The 17,361-nt window shown below is 43.0% G+C and overlaps 1 protein-coding gene across 3 annotated transcripts; it reads left to right on the top strand.

The window, feature by feature from the left end:
* The first annotated feature begins 535 nt into the window (after nt 1-535).
* Lsm6 (LSM6 homolog, U6 small nuclear RNA and mRNA degradation associated) lies at nt 536-16,433 on the top strand. 3 transcript variants are annotated; one of them, XM_038312814.1, is made up of 5 exons: nt 571-628; nt 1,826-1,923; nt 5,829-5,933; nt 9,745-9,858; nt 15,306-16,433. In XM_038312814.1, the coding sequence occupies exons 3-5, from the start codon at nt 5,840-5,842 to the stop codon at nt 15,338-15,340; spliced, it is 243 nt and encodes an 80-aa protein (XP_038168742.1). In that variant the 5' UTR covers nt 571-628; nt 1,826-1,923; nt 5,829-5,839; the 3' UTR covers nt 15,341-16,433. The 3 variants fall into 3 exon arrangements, with proteins under 3 accessions (XP_038168741.1, XP_038168742.1, XP_038168743.1); XM_038312815.1 differs by lacking the exon at nt 571-628 and adding an exon at nt 879-988; XM_038312813.1 differs by lacking the exon at nt 1,826-1,923 and having other exon boundaries at nt 536-628.
* Nucleotides 16,434-17,361: the final 928 nt, after the last annotated feature.

Below are 17,361 nucleotides of genomic sequence, written 5' to 3'. Positions count from 1 at the left end.
GTTTTGGGGGCTTGAGGCTTTTAACTTTTATTTTCTTTAAATTATTTTAGGATGCCCGGCAGTGCTGACGCCCACCTTTAATCTCAGCATCAGGGAGGCAGAGGCAGGCGTATCTCAGTGGGTTCCTAGCCAGCCTGGTGGACAAAGTGAATTCCACGACAGTCAGGGCTGTTACACAGGGAAACCCTGTCTCTAAAAAACAAAACAAAACAAATTAAGGCTATTTCCGGGTACTTACAATAGCCTATTCGTTTTTTGTTTCCTATGGTTTTAAGGTATTTTTTTCTTTTTTTTTTTTTTTTGGTATTCTTTACTCTAATGAAATCTCGAAAGATCACTTCTAGTATTTTTTTGTTGGTTGTTTTCGATTTTTCTAACAAGAGAGGACGTCAGAACACCGGACCTTTACTTCAACCCCTGGGCACCAAATTTCTCACTGAACAAACATGTTTTTGGAGGTGAGCCTTCCGTCCCGGCATGACGTTTTTGATCCCCGCGGTCTGCCGTAGCTAAGCAGGCTGCTGATTGGGTGAAGCGGGAAAGCGCGCTGCCGGGGGCGGTTTCGTTTTTTTTCCGCGCGCGCGTCCGTAGAGGCCCGGCCCGTGAAGGCTCCGGATCCGGCTGCGAGGTGAGTCCGCGGCCCGGGAGGGGCGAGTGGGAGCGGGTGGGCGCTGGAGCGGTCGGCCTAGGTCGCGGAGGCCCGTGCCGGGCGGGGGAGCGGCTCGAGCCCAGGCCGGGCCTGCAGCAGGAGAAGGCCGTCCGGGCCACGCGGCCTCGCGCGCCCGCCGCGGCCCTCTGGTGCGCGCGCCCGGCGCGGTCCCCTCCTGCGCGCGCCCGGGACTGACTGGGTTTCGCGCCCAGGGGTAGATAGATGGCTCGTGACTCCGGTGCTCTCCTCCACCGTCCCCTCCATCCGTGCGCGCTGGAAAACCCTAACTACGACGAGCTCAGGAAATGATCCTTGCTGAACGCCGACTCCTTCTCTCTTGTGTGTGCCTGTTTCTATTTCAGCTAAGACCACCATTTATTTTAAATCAACTACCAGTAATATTTAGTTTTCTGTTTGCATTAAAAAAGGTAGCAAGTTGTAATTTTTAAATTCATTTCTTCTGTTTGGCCCTTGTTTTATCATTGGATCCCATAAGTTACTCCGCTGTGTCCCTGACTGACACCTTTGGGTGGTTGAGTTCTTCAGTTTAGCATCCCATGTGACCCTGTCATGCATTCCCCACACTTAACTCTCCTCGGACAAGCTCTCAGAAGCGAAGTTACTAGGTTAGATAATTCCTGCACGTTGCCAGGCTGGTTCTTTTTTTTTTTTTTTTTTTTTTTTTTTTTTTTTTTTTCTTTTTTTGGTTTTTCGAGACAGGGTTTCCCTGTAGTTTCTAGAGCCTGTCCTGGAACTAGCTCTTGTAGACCAGGCTGGCCTCGGTTCTTTTTTAAATGTTCGGAATTTACCTTACTCGCGTGTGACATTGCTTCTTTCATCCAGACCGGGAATGCTCCTACTTTGTTTCTAAGGTTAGCAAGGCACACAGCCTCTCTTTGGAATCACTTCTGTTGGGGACCTTGTTTAAAGTTGCACCAGGTAGCTCAGTCTGACCTTGAACTGGATCCTCCAATGCTGCCCTGAGATTGCTTCAGGCATTTTTTTTTTTAATTGTAGTGCCTGCCTACATGATTTTCCTGCAGAATCTTTGTGTGTGTGTGTGTGTGTGTGTGTGTGTGTGTGTGTGTGTGTTGGTATTGCTGCACACGTAATACTAGGCGCTGGAACAGGAAGAGACGGTCAGTAACCATCCAGCATAACTCCCTTATTTTGCAGATGAGCCTGGGGCCATGAGAGGTGACCTGGTGGTAGTTACCAGCTGCACAGCTGATTAAGTAGCAGAGGAGATTAGAACTCAGTTCCTGGCCTCCCAAGTGAGTACCCTTAACTACTCTCAGGTCTTTTCTCACTGAAGGGTGGCCTAGTAAGTAGTAGAATTTTTAAAAAAATTTTTTTTAAAACTCCCCTGGCTTGTTTTCTTTTCTAATGAAGGACTGGAAAATAGAAAAGTCATTTTTTTTTTTTTTTTTTTTTTTGTGACCAGCACTAGAAATTCATTACTTTGAATGTCATCCCCTTCAAGATTTTGATGGTTGTTTTCAGGTTCTCCATGTTTGGATAAAATACTCCTGTATCTCAGAGGATGCAGGGGCTCCCAATACCGAAAAGTGCATGGATGCTCAAGTTCCATGTATGTGTCACATCTGACCTACATTCATGATCTCTAGATTACTCCCATGTGTAATATGGTGTGAGTGGTTGCAGTAGAGTGTTGTTTAGGCGGAGATGACAAGGGAAAAGTCCTTTATGTCCGTAAAGGCAGAGTTGGACTTGCGACTTCGCTTTACTAGGTTGAGCCAAGCTTGGCTGCACCCACAGCTAAGGAGAAGTTTATGTGCTCATCATCTGGTTCCCATTTAAGTCTTGATTGTTCTGAAATACCTTGTTATGTTAACCAGGAAATGAGGCCGGAAGAGAGGGAAGGAGAGGTGGTGGTTAGGGCTTGGCTAATGTCCTGTGGCTGACATGTCGGACCACACAGGCCTATGTTGTAAAGGCTCCTCTGCACCCATGGTTCCCAGCCTGCGGGTTGGGACCCCTTGGGGCCGTTGGAAGATCCTTTCACAGAGGTCACAAATCACATATGTACATTATGATTCATAAAAGCAGCGACGTTGCAGTTAGGAAGGCCAATGGAACAGTTGTCCTCTGCACCCATGCATGCTGTGGCAGAATCCACTACTCCTGTCCCACTAAATCACATGAATGAGTAAAATGCAGGAAAAAAAACAAACCCGAAAGTGTCTTTTGGCTGCGTAGGCTTCAGAAATCTGCACTTGCCCAGGTGCCTTGGTAGACTTGGATGCGCCTTCCGAGCACCGAGTGCCCTGTCTGCCCTGTGTCAGTGTCATTCATAAAGGCCGTGGGATTATAGCTGTTGAAGTGCATGGTGTTGTAGGCGCGGGACCTGTGGGGTGGACACTGGCGAGGAGGGGATGGGCGGGGCTTTGTTTGACACTGGCTTTGAATGCCCCTTCCACAGACTTGGTCGTCTTTTTAGGGGCCAGGGCTACCAGAGAAGTAGGATATTTTTCTGTCTCCTTCAAGTCCCCTTAAATATCTGCAAGAGACTGGATCTAACATGCCTCCTCCTCATCATCATCATAGGTGAATAAAATTTGACACACATACCATACCCCCTCCCCGCCTTCTTCACCCGCTGCTAACTGAGCAGCTCCTGGCACAGGAGACCACTGGTGACTTCCAGGAATAGAGTGCTGCGGCTGGACGTCCACCGTGAGTCCGGAGGAGCGGATCCTAGGGAGTGACAGCTGAGTTTGAGGGGAGATGTTTACCAAGGTGACCTTGGCAGAAGGAAGTCCTTTCTCCTCGTGTTTATGGTTCAAGAGTCTTAGCTCTAGCTTCAGAAATTGTCAGAACTATTCCTTCTGCCTTATCCAATTTAAAAGATGAAAACTTAAAATTACTTGAGCCAAGTGATGGGAAAAATTGTGGTGTCAAGACCAATTTACTTGTACAGAATGGATTTATGGGCAAGTCATTAAGTCCCAGGGAGTACCAAGGAGCCTAATGAGGAGTAATGCAAAGGGTCTGGCTTCCTGGGTGATGAACACGGCGAATCTGAGGCAACCATACTTGTTCCACATAACTTCAAAAGCATCCCTTTCAAGCCATCTAGCAGAATGTACTCCAGAGAACAAATGAGGGCCTTGCTTTCAGCCCATCCTTTCATGTGGCTTGAAGTCTTTAGAGAAAAGGCCTGCCTTTTTTTAGGAAGTGCCAATAGTGACACATGCGGGAGAAAACAAGAGGCAGAGTCTGAATTAATGTGTGCTCTGCCACCATAAATAGGAAGTAGGGCACAGCAGACCCCTGCTCAGGGTTTTCCTGACCATGGTATCCTCCAACTAGCCAGTTCCTAAGAGTCTACGGGTTCTGGTCCAGACATGCTGGCACATGCTGGCTGGGTTCTCCTGTGGTCCAGATGATTCCAGCTGAGCCTGTGCTTCTGTTCCCTGAGAACGAGTGTGGCCCTGCGCTCCAACAGTGTCTCTGTTTTGCGTGTGTAGATTTCACTTTAGAATATCCAGCGCCTTTGCTAAGCTTCTCTCTGCAGCTAGTGTACTTTTCTGTCAAACTTGGCTCACGTATTCAGTAATCCTCCTCTGATGTGCCACGTCTGGGCTCAGTCCTCTCTTGGTAGACCTCTGTGTGTAATTCCACCTGAAAGCACACAGTCTTTATGAAACTTGCCACTTCTGTGTGAGTGTATCCCTCTGCAGAGTAAACACCAAGACCCCAAGGCCATTTCTTAAGTGTTACAGCCTCACCTACATCTGAGGCTTATTAGGTAGCTTAGTATGGATTGCCCTGGGAAGAGGTTGATGGTGATTGAAATAAAGATGAGGTCCAATCGGGGTGTTATTTTTAGCAAGCTTAGAAGAAAGTATTTCTGCTTTCTGAAAGGTGCGGACAGTTAACATTTTTAAAGCACTGTCTGTTGTCAAGCCTGGGTTTGTGTTTTCTTCTTTCACTTGTTTTTCCATCCAAAAATACAGATGTCGTTAGCACTAGTGAAGTTAATTTCTGCATTTACCGTGAACTAGATTTTAAAAAGTGTGTGTGTGTGTGTGTGTGTGTGTCTGTGTGTGTAAGGGGGGCAGGGTCTCCGTGAACCTGGAGCTCACTGGAGCTAGACGGCTGCCTGGCAAACCTTTGGGATCTCCCTGTCTCTGCCCCCTAGTGCCGGAGTTAGAGATGTCTCAGTGTCTCTGGCTTTTACCTGGTGCTGTGGATCCAAGCTCAGGTCCTTGTGCTTGAACACAAGCACTTTACCCACTGAGCCAGCTTCCCTGCTAGGTTTGGGTTCTGGCTTTTAATGCAAATAGACATTTTTCTTATTCCGGATTGTACCTGAGTGAACTGGAATAATAGAATTTGCCTCTGTGGTTGGAAGTAACCCCAAGACTCAAAAGATGAGTTAATGGTGTCACTAGAAGTTTTTAGCTGTAAAACAGCGCATGTGCAAGACACACATGTGTGGCTCGTAGATGGAGATTTGTTTGTTTTACTAAACTCATGAGAAGTACTGAATCTTTAAACTCTTTAAACTCAAAACAACACAAGTAAGGTTGTTGTGTGGCCAGCATCTTGAATAAATAGCAGTTGTAATTTTAGATATTTGTTAAGACTATGGACCTAAGAAAATGAGCCAACAGCTTAGTGGAAAAGTTAAAATTTGCTAAGCAAAATAATCAGTTGATTTTTTAAAACAAATCATGTTAGCAGCTGTAGATGGTTCAAGTGAAAACTTCCAAAATTAGTATTTTCTTTTATTTAACCTGAATACTTGGCTTCTTGGGTAAAGAGAATTATTTCCCTTTTTTGTCCCTTTGAATTTATTCATGTCCTTAACACACAGAGTTTGGCTTCTGGATTCTAAGTTCCTGAAGTGCAAGCCTGGCACATATTTTCTGATTGCCTCACACGATGTGTGTGTGTACACTTTGGTTGAGCTGCTGAGAGATCTACCACTTAGCATCCCAGCTTCACCAACTGGCTAACCCTCCATGCGTGGACATGGAGAGCATCTTCTCTCATGTTACACAGCAGGACATCAGACAAGTCCTTTGATGGCTCATCTCCTATAGATAGGTTAAGGCCCGAGAGTTTTGTGTTACCTTGTTTTGGTTTTGGTTTTTTGGTGACTAATTAACTCTAGTGTGTACATTTATTGCTCTTTCCTATTTCTAACCAGGATTGTTGAGAATGAGTCTGCGGAAGCAAACCCCTAGTGACTTCTTAAAGCAGATCATCGGACGGCCAGTTGTGGTGAAGCTCAATTCTGGGGTGGATTATCGAGGTAGGGTTTTCATATTTGATCCTAACTACCGTAACTAAGAATCTATGACTTCTTACTTTATTAACCTCTTACACCTACTCAGTAGACCAAAATGTTGCTCGTTGACAATTTTTCTGTCTTCTACCTCTGAGGTGGTTCCTTTCATACTGAAAAGCCTGCTGGCAGTGTTTGTGCTGAGTCCATCTCCTGTCTCTTCTGAAAGCTCTTCTGCCCAAGTCCCTGACACCAACTTGGGAGGCAGAAGTAGCTCTGCCATGAAACACTGGGAACCAGAGAACACCTGGGCTCAGCAGCGTTTGTTTTTGCAGACGAGTTCAAGATCGGCAACTGTTATTTAGACAGACTCATTTACAGCATGGCCATCCAGTCATGCACTGTATATCCAGAGATGCGCCTTTGTTCTTAGAACGCTTTGTAAGGAGCTCTGGGCACACTAAATGTACATGCTTGTACTAAATGTACAGCAAGAGACAAGAGGATTCGGAGTTTGAAGAGAGCTTCAGCTATATCTGATTTTGAAGCAAGCCTGGGCTACATAAGACCCTGTCTCAAAACAAAAAGAAACAAAAACCCAAAAAGGTAATGAAGTCTACTGAGAGCCAGGCCAAGGCCACTGAAGGTGAACGTTGTTGTTTATGGAATAGAAGCCTAGCTTGGGTCTCAGGGACAGCACGGTGTTTACAGAGCCGGAGCTCAGGGACAGAGCTTGGGTCTCAGGGACAGCAGCTTCAAAAACAGTTCTCTGGTATAATACCAGATTCTGTTTTATCAATTATGAAATTTCTACTCTTCTCGAATGAAGGTGTGCTAAATTACTCAGAGTTGTGGCTAATTCATCAGCAAAGTCTTGTGGCCATTTCTTTGTCTCTTCCCCATATTTCTTTAAGGTTTCCCTCTGTCCACACATGTACATGTAACCCAGTCCACACATGTACATGTAACCCAGTGTGTGTTGATCACGTCACTACATTGTCAGTTTGTTTTCTGTGAACTGAGATTCTGTGCTTGCCCTCCCCGGGGAAGTGAGGAGCCAGGGCGAACACAAACTTGACTGGAGAGCTTTGTTAAGAAATCACTAGAGGGCTGGAAAGCTGGCTCAGAAGCAGGAGCACTGGTTGTCCTCAGAGGACTCAGAATAGGTTCCCAGCACACACAGGGCATCTCGCAACCATCAGTAACTTGAGTCCTCTTCAGACACACCGTGCACATGCAGGCAAACGTAATACTGAAATAAATAGTTAGTAATCCACTGGAATCCCAGTACTAGGACGAGGGGATTCAAGCAGGAGGGTGGGGTTCCATCCCCAGTAGAGCAGAAAGAAGAGGCAGGGACTAGAGAAATGGCTCTGCAGTTAAGTATAGTGAGTGCTCCTACAGAGGACCTGAGTTCAGTCTCCAGTGTCTTCTGAAATCCCAGCTCCCGGGGATCCCACAGCTCTGGCCTCCAAGGACCCCTCTACTCATGTGTGTGTCCCTGTACACATACACATCATCAAAGTAAGATGAAACTTGAAAAGGGGGAAAATAACTTTGTTTTATTCTTAGTTTCTTAACATTAATAGCATATTGCCAATATTTTTTGTCTTGCTTGCTTTTTGAGTCAGGATCTTGCTATAATACCCAACTATCTTCAGGCAAGTTCTCTTTCTGTCTTGGTCCCTTCCCATCCCCAGGTTAGAATTATGGCAGTGGCCAGTCGGTGGTGGTACACACCTTTAATCCCAGCACTCATGAGGTAGAGATAGGAGGCTCTCTGTGAGTTCGAGGCCAGCCTGGTCTACAGAGTGAGTTCCAGAACAGCCAGAGCTGTTAACACAGCAAGACCCTGTCTCTAAAAACAGAGAGAGAGAGACACGGAGAGAGACAGAGAATGAGAATTATGGTTGTGTGTGCCGCCGTGCCTGGTTTTCAGCCATAAACTTTGGGTCAGCCCAAAGGAGAGCTATAGGGATTTCCATGTATTTGACATAAGACGGGCACATTGTGTGTGGTGCTTTCTCAATGTCTGCTCTTTGAAGAGGTTCGCCATCTTAGCCTTCTGTTCTTTTCTCTCTAAGGAGAGTGTTTCTCTTTATAAAAGAATAGTGCATGTTTTAGTTTGTTATTTAGGCCTTCCGGGCAAGTAATGGAGCAATGTTTCCATAATCCCCTGGGCCACAGGGCAGGACGTCCACACCTATACAGTCTATTTTTTACTTCCATGCTACAGTAACCGGTAATGTTCTAACAAGAAAGGGGAAGGGCTGGTGTGGGTGCACACCTTTAGTCCCAGCACCTGGAGGCAGCGAAGGTGGGACTCTGCCAGTGTTTCCATAGTGAAAGTCTAGGAAGGAAGGAAAGGGGAAGAACCCGTGTCCTGTGCAGATCTCTGGCTTGTCGTTTTTCTTCTCGCTCTTGGAGAAGAGGAAGAGCTACAACTTTTAACACCTTGAACGGTTTTGTTTTGTGTTAGTTTCTTGCAGTATGGGCGATTAAACCCAGGGACTTACACGTGCTAGGCAAATGTCCTACAGCTGAGCAAAACCTCATTCTTTATCTTTTAGCTTTTTTATAAGATTAGATATTTTTAGTAACAGCAAATAATAGTAGCATTATGTTTTGAATTACCATTTTGACTAATTCCATAGCATATCCTAGAATTTCTTGCTAGTCTGTGAATGCTCTTTAAATGTAACACGGTAGAGAAGCAGCCAGCTGAAAAGCTATCCTGAGCTTCCTCTGGCTGAGAAGTAATTGTGCCTGATAGTTGACAGTCCAGTCTGATCCTTTGCAAGTTTACTGCTTCTCATAGAATTCTGCTCGGTTAATGTCTTGTGTTCTGGTTACACACACACACACACACACACACACACACACACACACACACGGTTTTGAAAAGAAACCTCTATTTAGAGGATAATGGGGGCAGAAGCAGAGAGCGAGGAGCATATTAATGAAGTTAAGATTTTAAATGGGACTATTGGCTTAGTTAATTCAATTGAATCTGTACTATGTTTTTATTCTTACAAATATCATTTTAGATTAGAGGCTAAGAATTAGAAGCTTACTGGTTTCATCTTTAGAAAAACGTCACCTGGTCAGATTTTAGAAATTTGTACCATCTTAACACAATTAATGATTCACTTGAGCTGTTTTCCTTGAAAGCTCTCTGGAATGTTTGTAGCCGTTTTCTTCTATTAGTATGATTTTAAAAATAGTGTTAACTCTGACAAAACAGAATGCAGTGCGTTGCTCCCTGTTCACACGCTGCTGTCGACTGCAGTCACAGCTTTGAGATGCTCTTCCAGGAGCACCTGCTGTCATTATCTTAACAGATTGTGGAGACTTCCTCTTAACCCAGAGCACATTCATCTGCTGCAGTACGCGTCGTGCAAGAGTGAGATAAATCTGCCAGATCCGTATTTCACCCAGTGGCTAAAGTAACAAATGTCACTGGGTTAGAGGCTCATTTGTCCATGCATAGTTGCTATGTCTGTCCCCAGCTCCCAAATAAGAGCATTTTGGTTGGAATATTCTAATGCTTATACTTTTGTGAAGGCTTTCAAAGTTGCTGTGGTGATCACACATACCAGGAGCGGAGTGACAGTTGGTTGCCTGTCGTGGAGTTGTGGATGCAGTGACTCCTCTCATGCTGTACCCATCCAGCCTTCATTAAAATTGGCACAGAGTAAAAGCTCCTTCTGTGTTTAAGTCTATTGAGTTTTGTTTACAGTGTGAATTTTTATATTATGTGTTTGGAGGCTAATGAATAAAGTGATTGTTGGTTCTAAGATATACCCTGTAATTTCAGTCCTTTCTTACTTTTCTCCAGGGGTCCTGGCCTGCCTGGATGGCTACATGAATATAGCACTGGAGCAGACGGAAGAGTATGTAAATGGGCAGCTGAAGAATAAGTACGGGGATGCCTTCATCCGCGGAAACAATGGTAACCGCTTCCCTTGTGGTAGTGTTCAGGATGGATAAGCCTTTGTCTCCTACGTGAGGGCACTGGGGGTTTCTAGATGATGGTAAGGCCCCTTTTAATTTTGTTTGTTGTGCTTATATTTTAGATCTTTGCATAAACCTGTTCTGTTTGTGAGTGGAAAGAGAATTTTCCATGACTTGGAAGTAGAAGTTTTTTCTCTCTATTGATGAAGAGCTGAGGGATATTTCTTTATTGACCAGGAGCCTGTTATCTTTTGTTTTGTTTTGTTTTGTTTTGTTGAGACAGGGTTTCTCTGTGTAGCCCTATCTGTCTTAGAACTCACTCTGTAGAGCAGGCTGGCTTCAAACTCATTGCCTGGCAACCCCGTTATCTTAAATATCTTTCCTCTTCCTCCTCCTCTTCCTATTCCCTTTTCCCCCACTTCCTCCCCTCCATCTCCCTTTTTCTTCTTTTTTGAGGGGGGTGGGATGGGGAGTTTTAAAGACAGGGTTTCTCTGAAGCTTTGGAGCCTGTCCTGGAACTTGCTCTTGTAGACCAGGCTGGCCTCAAACTCACAGAGATCCGCCTGCCTCTGCCTCCCGAGTGCTGGGATTAAAGGTGTGCGCCACTACCACCTGGCTTAAATATCATTTATTACATTCTCCCAGTGCCATCTGTAGAATAGAAGCTATTCCTATGCCACCTTCACACTCTCCAAACTTCTCCTGTCATTTTTCTAGGCAAGATTCAGGTGCCATTTGTGGGGATTTGTGCCTTTCAGTCTAGCTGAAGTGACATAGTAGAGGGTGTGGCTCTGTAAACGGAGACGGCACTTTAGTTTCCTGGCCGTCCAGACCCGAACAATCACACGAAAACCATATTAATTACAACATTGTTTGACCAGTAGCTTAGGCAAATTCCTAGCTAGCTCTTACATCTTAAATTAACCCATTTCTATTAATCTGTGTATTACCATGAGGCTGTGGCCTACCTGTATGGTTCCAGGCATCCTTCTCCTTCAGCAGTTACATGGCATCTTCCTGACTCTGCCTATTCTCTATCTCTGTTCGGATTTCCTACCTGAATTTATTCTGCCCTGCTATAGGTTGAAACAGCTTCTTTATTAACCAAAGATAATAAAACATATTCATAGCATAAAGAGGGGAATTCTACATCATTTTCACTTTTCTGTCTAAATAAAAAAGATTTTAACTTTAGCATAGTAAAATTACATATAATAAAACAGGTATCAAGCAAGAATTAGTTATAATATTTCCTTGTGAGTCTAAAGTTTTATGTTTATCTTTTATTATAACTAAGGAAAACTATAATTATAACTATCTAGCATTCAGCTCCATCAAAGATCCCAGAAGGATATAATATTACTTACATTAGCAGGAAGTGCATTGTTAGCAACTTCCAAAACTCTAGAATTGACAGAGACATCTTGCTGCCTGGACAGTCACCCAAAGTTTTTCTGTCACATTGGGTCATCCATCTTCAGCCTACAGGCCCATAGTATTAGGCAGATTTTTCCATGAAGCAGGAAATTTGAAAGTCTCTTTCACCTATATTAGCAGTTTGTCAGTCAACTTTCTTCTGTGTCCTGCAGAATGTATGGCAGACTCTTTCATGAAACAGGAACCCTGAAGGACTATCCCATGTTTTGGAAAGTTCAGCAATCACTTTTCTCTGGGTCCTGCATATCCTGTTCATACAGCATACCATCAAGAGGTCCAGGCAAGAACAGTTTCTTGCTCAAATAGATAGCAAACTTCATAAGGAGCTTCTTTAATGCCCATCATCCTCTTGAAGTAGATTGATGCTGCCTGAAGCAGACATGTCCCACTGTCAAGAAAGTCTTAAGTTCTTAAAACATTTTAATTGCCATATTCTGTAGGTCTTTGAAAGGTTTGAAGAATACCTATCCATCTGAAATATATCTCTGTACATCTAGAAAACCCAACTAACATGACTACAAGTTTGTCTGTTATAGATGACTATCTATTAATCCATAATTTTTAATGAGCTGTATAAACATAGTACTTTAAACAAGAGTAAAAATGTACATATAATAAAATTGACATAAACCAAAATCCATACCAATGATTTTATTTCTATATCATACCCTTTTTTTTTAAGAAATTGACTGTGACCATTAAACTTTTATAGTCAACCCTTTTAAAATGAAAATAAACATTTATAAACAATCATTTTGGGAATTTGGGCATAGTTTTCTCCAAACTGCTTCCTACTGTTTGTTGGGTGAATTATTTTTAGGGTTCATGGAGTCCTTTCAGAGGGTCTTGTTCCATCAAGCCACATTAGCCTTGAAGGAATCCACAGGTTCTCATTCTCTGTGAAAACAAAAGCAGAACCTCCTTTTCCAAAGCAATAGATCCTTAGACCCAAATTTTAAAGTCAAGACACCTTTAAAATATGTATGTTGGTTTAGCTTAGCAGCTCCCCCTGAATCAAATGTTTCTCTGCAGTCAAAAAATTCAAAGAAAACACAATAATATGCATAATGCAGATTGTGTGTTTTTCATTTTTACATGACTTTTTTGACTTTTAAGATTTATTATCTTTACTCCTTTAATCTATATCTGTCTGTACTCTTATCTATACTCTTTTTCCTTTCTCTCCCATGCCTATGTACATTTTTTAAACACACTGTGACCCATTCAGAAGTTTACTTTTGTCTGAATCTGTCTTTATTGTGCATCTATAATCATTGTCTGACCAGAAACGCTTTTTAAAACGATAACTGGGCATGGTTAGTGAAGAAGGACGCTTAAAAGAAATCCCACACTAGCTCAGAATTGAGAAATAGATGGTTATTTATTTAGGGGTAGACTCACAAATCAGAATCCTCTGCTTGAACAGAGATCAGAAACCTAAATCCTCAACCAGAACAAAGAGGCCGGAAAAGAGGCTGGACGCATGCTCTACATGGGCTCATCTAGTGTAAGAGGTAATCACTAGCTGTAAGACAGCAGGCTAGGGCCAGCTCTTTGTACCTGCCTGCTGGCTCCACCCCGTCCAACATGGCAGAGGTATATTCGCCTCCTCTGCTAGCTAGCCATGCTCACCACCCAGCTCCCGGGATGCAGTGGGTCTATGTTGCCATAAGCAACTAGGAGCACGCTGCTCACAAACCTCCCAAAAGAGCCGGAGCTATTTGTGCTACCAGCGTGAACCAGGAAGTTGGCTCTTAAAGAAGCCATGCAGTTTTTGCTGCTAAAGCTGAGTCAGGAAGCCTTCTCTTAAAGAAGTCATGCCTGTGCTCACCACCAGCAAACAGCCTATCTGAGAAAAATACAGCTACCAAGAAGCTGCAGTTGACTCCCATTTTTGTGGGTATAGAAGTTGTTTGTTTGTTTTTACTTAAACTTTCTGAGACTGCATGTCGAAATTCTTGCCCCATGTTGGCGCCAATATGTAAATGGAGACTGCACTTTAGTTTCCCAGCTGTCCAGACCCGAATAATCACACAAAAACTATATTAATTGCTACAGTTTGGTCAATACCTTAGGCGTATTCCCAGCTAACACTTATATCTTAAATTAACCCATCTCTGTTAATCTGTGTATCTTTGCGAGTTTGTGGCCTACCAGTAAGGTTCTGGGCATCCTTCTTTGGCAGTTACGTGGCGTCTCCCTGACTCTACTTATTCTCTCCATATATCTCTGTTCGGATTTCCTGCCTGGCTTTATTCAGCCTTGTCATAAGTCAAAGCAGATTCTTTATTAACCAGTAGTAATAAAACATTCACAGCACAGAAAGGGGAGCCCACATCATGGCTCTAAGTTATGCTCTGAGCAGCTTCACTGCCATGCTTACTGTGGCTAGTAAGTCATCTCATTTAAAAATACTAATTGTCAATAAAATCACATTTGAGTATATGGGGGCTAGGGAAAGCATCGAATTAACTAGGAATTAACCCTCAGCCCACTTTTAGGTCCCATTCCCAGGTGGAGCTCTTTTATTTTGTTTTGTTTGCTTATTGATTTCTTTACTTCTGAATATGAGAATCTTTTAACAACCTTAAAGTTTAGATCTTGTTGTTAGGGATTAACCGTCCTGACTTTTTTTTTTTTTTACTGTGAGCTATTTATTATCAAAGTAAAAAGAAAGCAACATGTCTAAACATGAAGTTGGACCCAGTATAGAGACTCTTGAAATAGGATAGATGTACTCTGAAGATTTAACCATTCCATATAACACTCATCGAATGTTAGCATGCAAGAAATACAAGAGAACATAAGAATTTACTTTCATAGGGCTCCTGGGAGTATACCTAAAATAATTAAGGACAACAAAATATATAAAAATGTTCAATGATTTGAGCCTAAGCAATATGAAAGTGTGTCTGCAACTCGAGAAAAAGTCCTGACTTATATACATCTCTTGCTTGCATTTCAGTAGAATTTCCTCTACTTTCATATTTGTATTACTTGACATCCTCCTTTTGCTTAGAAAGTCTCCCCTCAAGATACTGACAGCAGGAGGTACTTCTACACTGATGTCCATCCACCTTGTCTAGTTTCCCTGGTAGTGGCTCTTCTCACTTCCGTGTTGTACTCAGTGACAGCTGTCTTATCCGACAGCTTGCATTTGACTCTTAAAGAAGATTGGGTTCACTTGTCTGGGCTGTGCTGGGCTCTTGAGACATCTGCTATTCACTTTGAACATGTGTGTCAGTGTCTGCGGATGTGTGGGGTAGGAGAAGGTACACCTGAGGTGCCTCCTTGAACCTGTCTCTGTGCAGCGCGTGAGTAAGTTGGTCGTGGTTGACCAGCAAAGTTAAACATGGATGGTACCAAAGGTTGGTGCTGATAGCAATCTCAGGATAAGCACTTGCTTATTCCTAAAAATACCTTCTCTCTTTTTTTTTCTCCTCTAGAAATTATGAAAGTGAACAGAAACTATAGTTTATATTGGAGAGATAGATGAAAATATACTTTTGTCTAGTGTGTCTGCATGCATGTAAACAAATCACATGTGTGCCTGGTACTTGAGGCCAGACATGGTCACTGGACTTCCTGGAATTCAAGTTACAGATATGGTTGTGAGCCGCTTTGTAGGTACTGGGGACCCAGCATTGATGCTCTGTAAAATCTGCAAGTGCTCTTCAGTGATGAGCCATCTCTCCAGCCACATGTGCTGGTCATTCTCCTTGTGAGATCTAGCCTAGAGGATTTAGCTGCTTAATTGTGATACAGCTAATTACAAAACATTCTTAAGTTTTAGGCACGTTCACTTTTAATTTCTGGTCATAATTTGTAAAGTCAGTAACATGTATAGATAAGACTAATTGTAATCATATCATATCTCAAAGCCTATTTTATACTGATCTTCGCTTGTTTGGTCTAGAAGTCCTGTACAGAGGTGTTGGCCAGGCCCTGCTTGTCTTTAAATCTGTACTGTGACGTAGGAGTGATTGTTACTTCTTTCTGTCTTTTCAGTGCTGTACATAAGTACACAGAAGCGGAGGATGTGAAGACACCAGGAGCAGCTCTTCACACGGGTGTACTTTAGTATAAAGAGTTTGGTTTTTGTTCTTTTACGACCTTAGTTGCTGCCTGTTTTCATAGTGGTTGGTGTGTTTTGTTTTGTTTTTTAATTGACATTTAAATAAGATAGAAGTGTTACATTACAAATCAAATCTTAAAACATTTCATGTTCACTGAAACTCCTGTCTGTACAGAATATTAAATTTTTTTTTTTGTTTTTTTTTTTTTGTTTTTCGAGACAAGGTTTCTCTGTGGCTTTGGTGCCTGTCCTGGAACTAGCTCTTGTAGACCAGGCTGGCCTCGAACTCACAGAGACCCGCCTGCCTCTGCCTTTAATCCCAGAATATTAAAATTTTTAAAAAAAGCAAAAATACTAATACATCTCTCCTGGATTATTTTACCTTTCATTGAACAATCTAGTGGTGGTATCTCCACAAAGGATTGCAAATCTCTTGATTTGGAAATTATGAGGTTAACCATGCTCTGCCAGTTCTGTGCAGGTAGGCGTCTTGTGTTGACTTGCTTCCTCTCAGGAGCATTGGCATAAATCGGTGTAAATCTTGGTTTGCCCAGCCAAGAGGTGCTCGGCTGTTTCTGTGTAATGGGCTGTGGTCGAGGTGGAGTACATAACTCAGTTTCCAAGTCCTCAGATGTGGCTTGGAAGGAGTTTCTCCTGTCTCTTGCTTAGCAAGTGGCTTTGGAGAAAGGGTTGTATTCTGTCTTCAGGTCATGTGATTCCTGATGGTGAGGCTTGCACTCCAGAAACAGTGTGTTTCGTTGCTTTGGTTGTGCGGACACTGGAAGACCATGGAAACTGTTTTGACTTTCCTCAGCTCTCCTTCAATCTAAACAGAATTTCTGTCTTGGGACGTAGAGTGTGTTTTTTAACAATTGTCTGATTGGATCTGGGGGCAGATGGGAAGCTAGGGAGGGAGAGAGGGGAGGCTTTTTGGAGAGGTGTATGTGACATTTGTCTCACTTAAACAGTAATCAGAAACAATAACTCAGGAAAAAAGAGAAATGTTTTGTAAGGTTTGATGGTGTACACACTGAAAATAAAACACTTTATCTGAAGCTTCAGTAATTTATCACTTCCTGACAGAGACTTGAAAAGGGACTGGTGTGTAAGTACAAATCACCAATTTGCTCTTTTACAAATGGCTGCTTTTCCGGAGAAAATGGATATCTCTCCGAGTGGAGCACACATGTTCTCATTTGTTTTGTAGAGTGTGTGAGGCTGCCAGGTTACTGTGTCCCTTCATTCATTCCATCAACTACCCTGAACGCAGTTCCGTTGCTGTCTCCTGCAGTGTGTGGGACTCCGGCTTTGCTCTCTTCTTCCCTGACCTCTCCTGCAGTGTGTGGGACCCCGGCTTTGCTCTCTTCTTCCCCGACTTTTTTCCAGTGTGTGAGTCTTTATTTCCCCCTTGCCATTTCCAGCTTAATAGCTCTACTATAGAGCAGTGTTTTCATCTACGGAACCACTTTTAATCAAGATTGACTCTGGGAAATGCCACCATTTTTATGGTAATAAAGGACCATATTATGCACCTGGACCAGTACACATTGTCCCCTGTGCATACCTTTATGTGATAGAATTCTGAAACAGATTGTAAATGCTAAAATTACTTTTTCTTAACTGTAGTTTCTTTGTAGTCCACGAATGGTTTTCATTTGGATTGTAGAAAAGACAATCGTTCTAGGGTGAACATTTTTCTGCTTGAGTAAATACATTTCCTTGTCCCTGTGCCCCCAAACCCTAGTTGCCACCATCTTCCTCTCAGGCTGTGACAAAGCAGAATGTTTAGTGGGAACAACTTGTGCTCGGTTTCTAGACTGTCTGACTTCATATTTTGTTTTGGTCTGTGAGCTATTCCTTGGCTAATCTTCCAAGCTGAATTGATTCTTACTTCAAACGTGTTTATCCCAAAACAGAGCTGTTGACAAGTACAAATACAGATGGTGGACATGTGGTCTGATTCTCGTGTTCTCCCCTCAGCATTCAGAG

Source organism: Arvicola amphibius, chromosome 15 (genome assembly GCF_903992535.2).
Source record: "Arvicola amphibius chromosome 15, mArvAmp1.2, whole genome shotgun sequence".
Classification (NCBI taxonomy): Eukaryota; Metazoa; Chordata; class Mammalia; order Rodentia; family Cricetidae; genus Arvicola; species Arvicola amphibius.
Note: the sequence above shows the minus strand (reverse complement) of the source record. Positions and strands in the feature narration are given on the sequence as shown.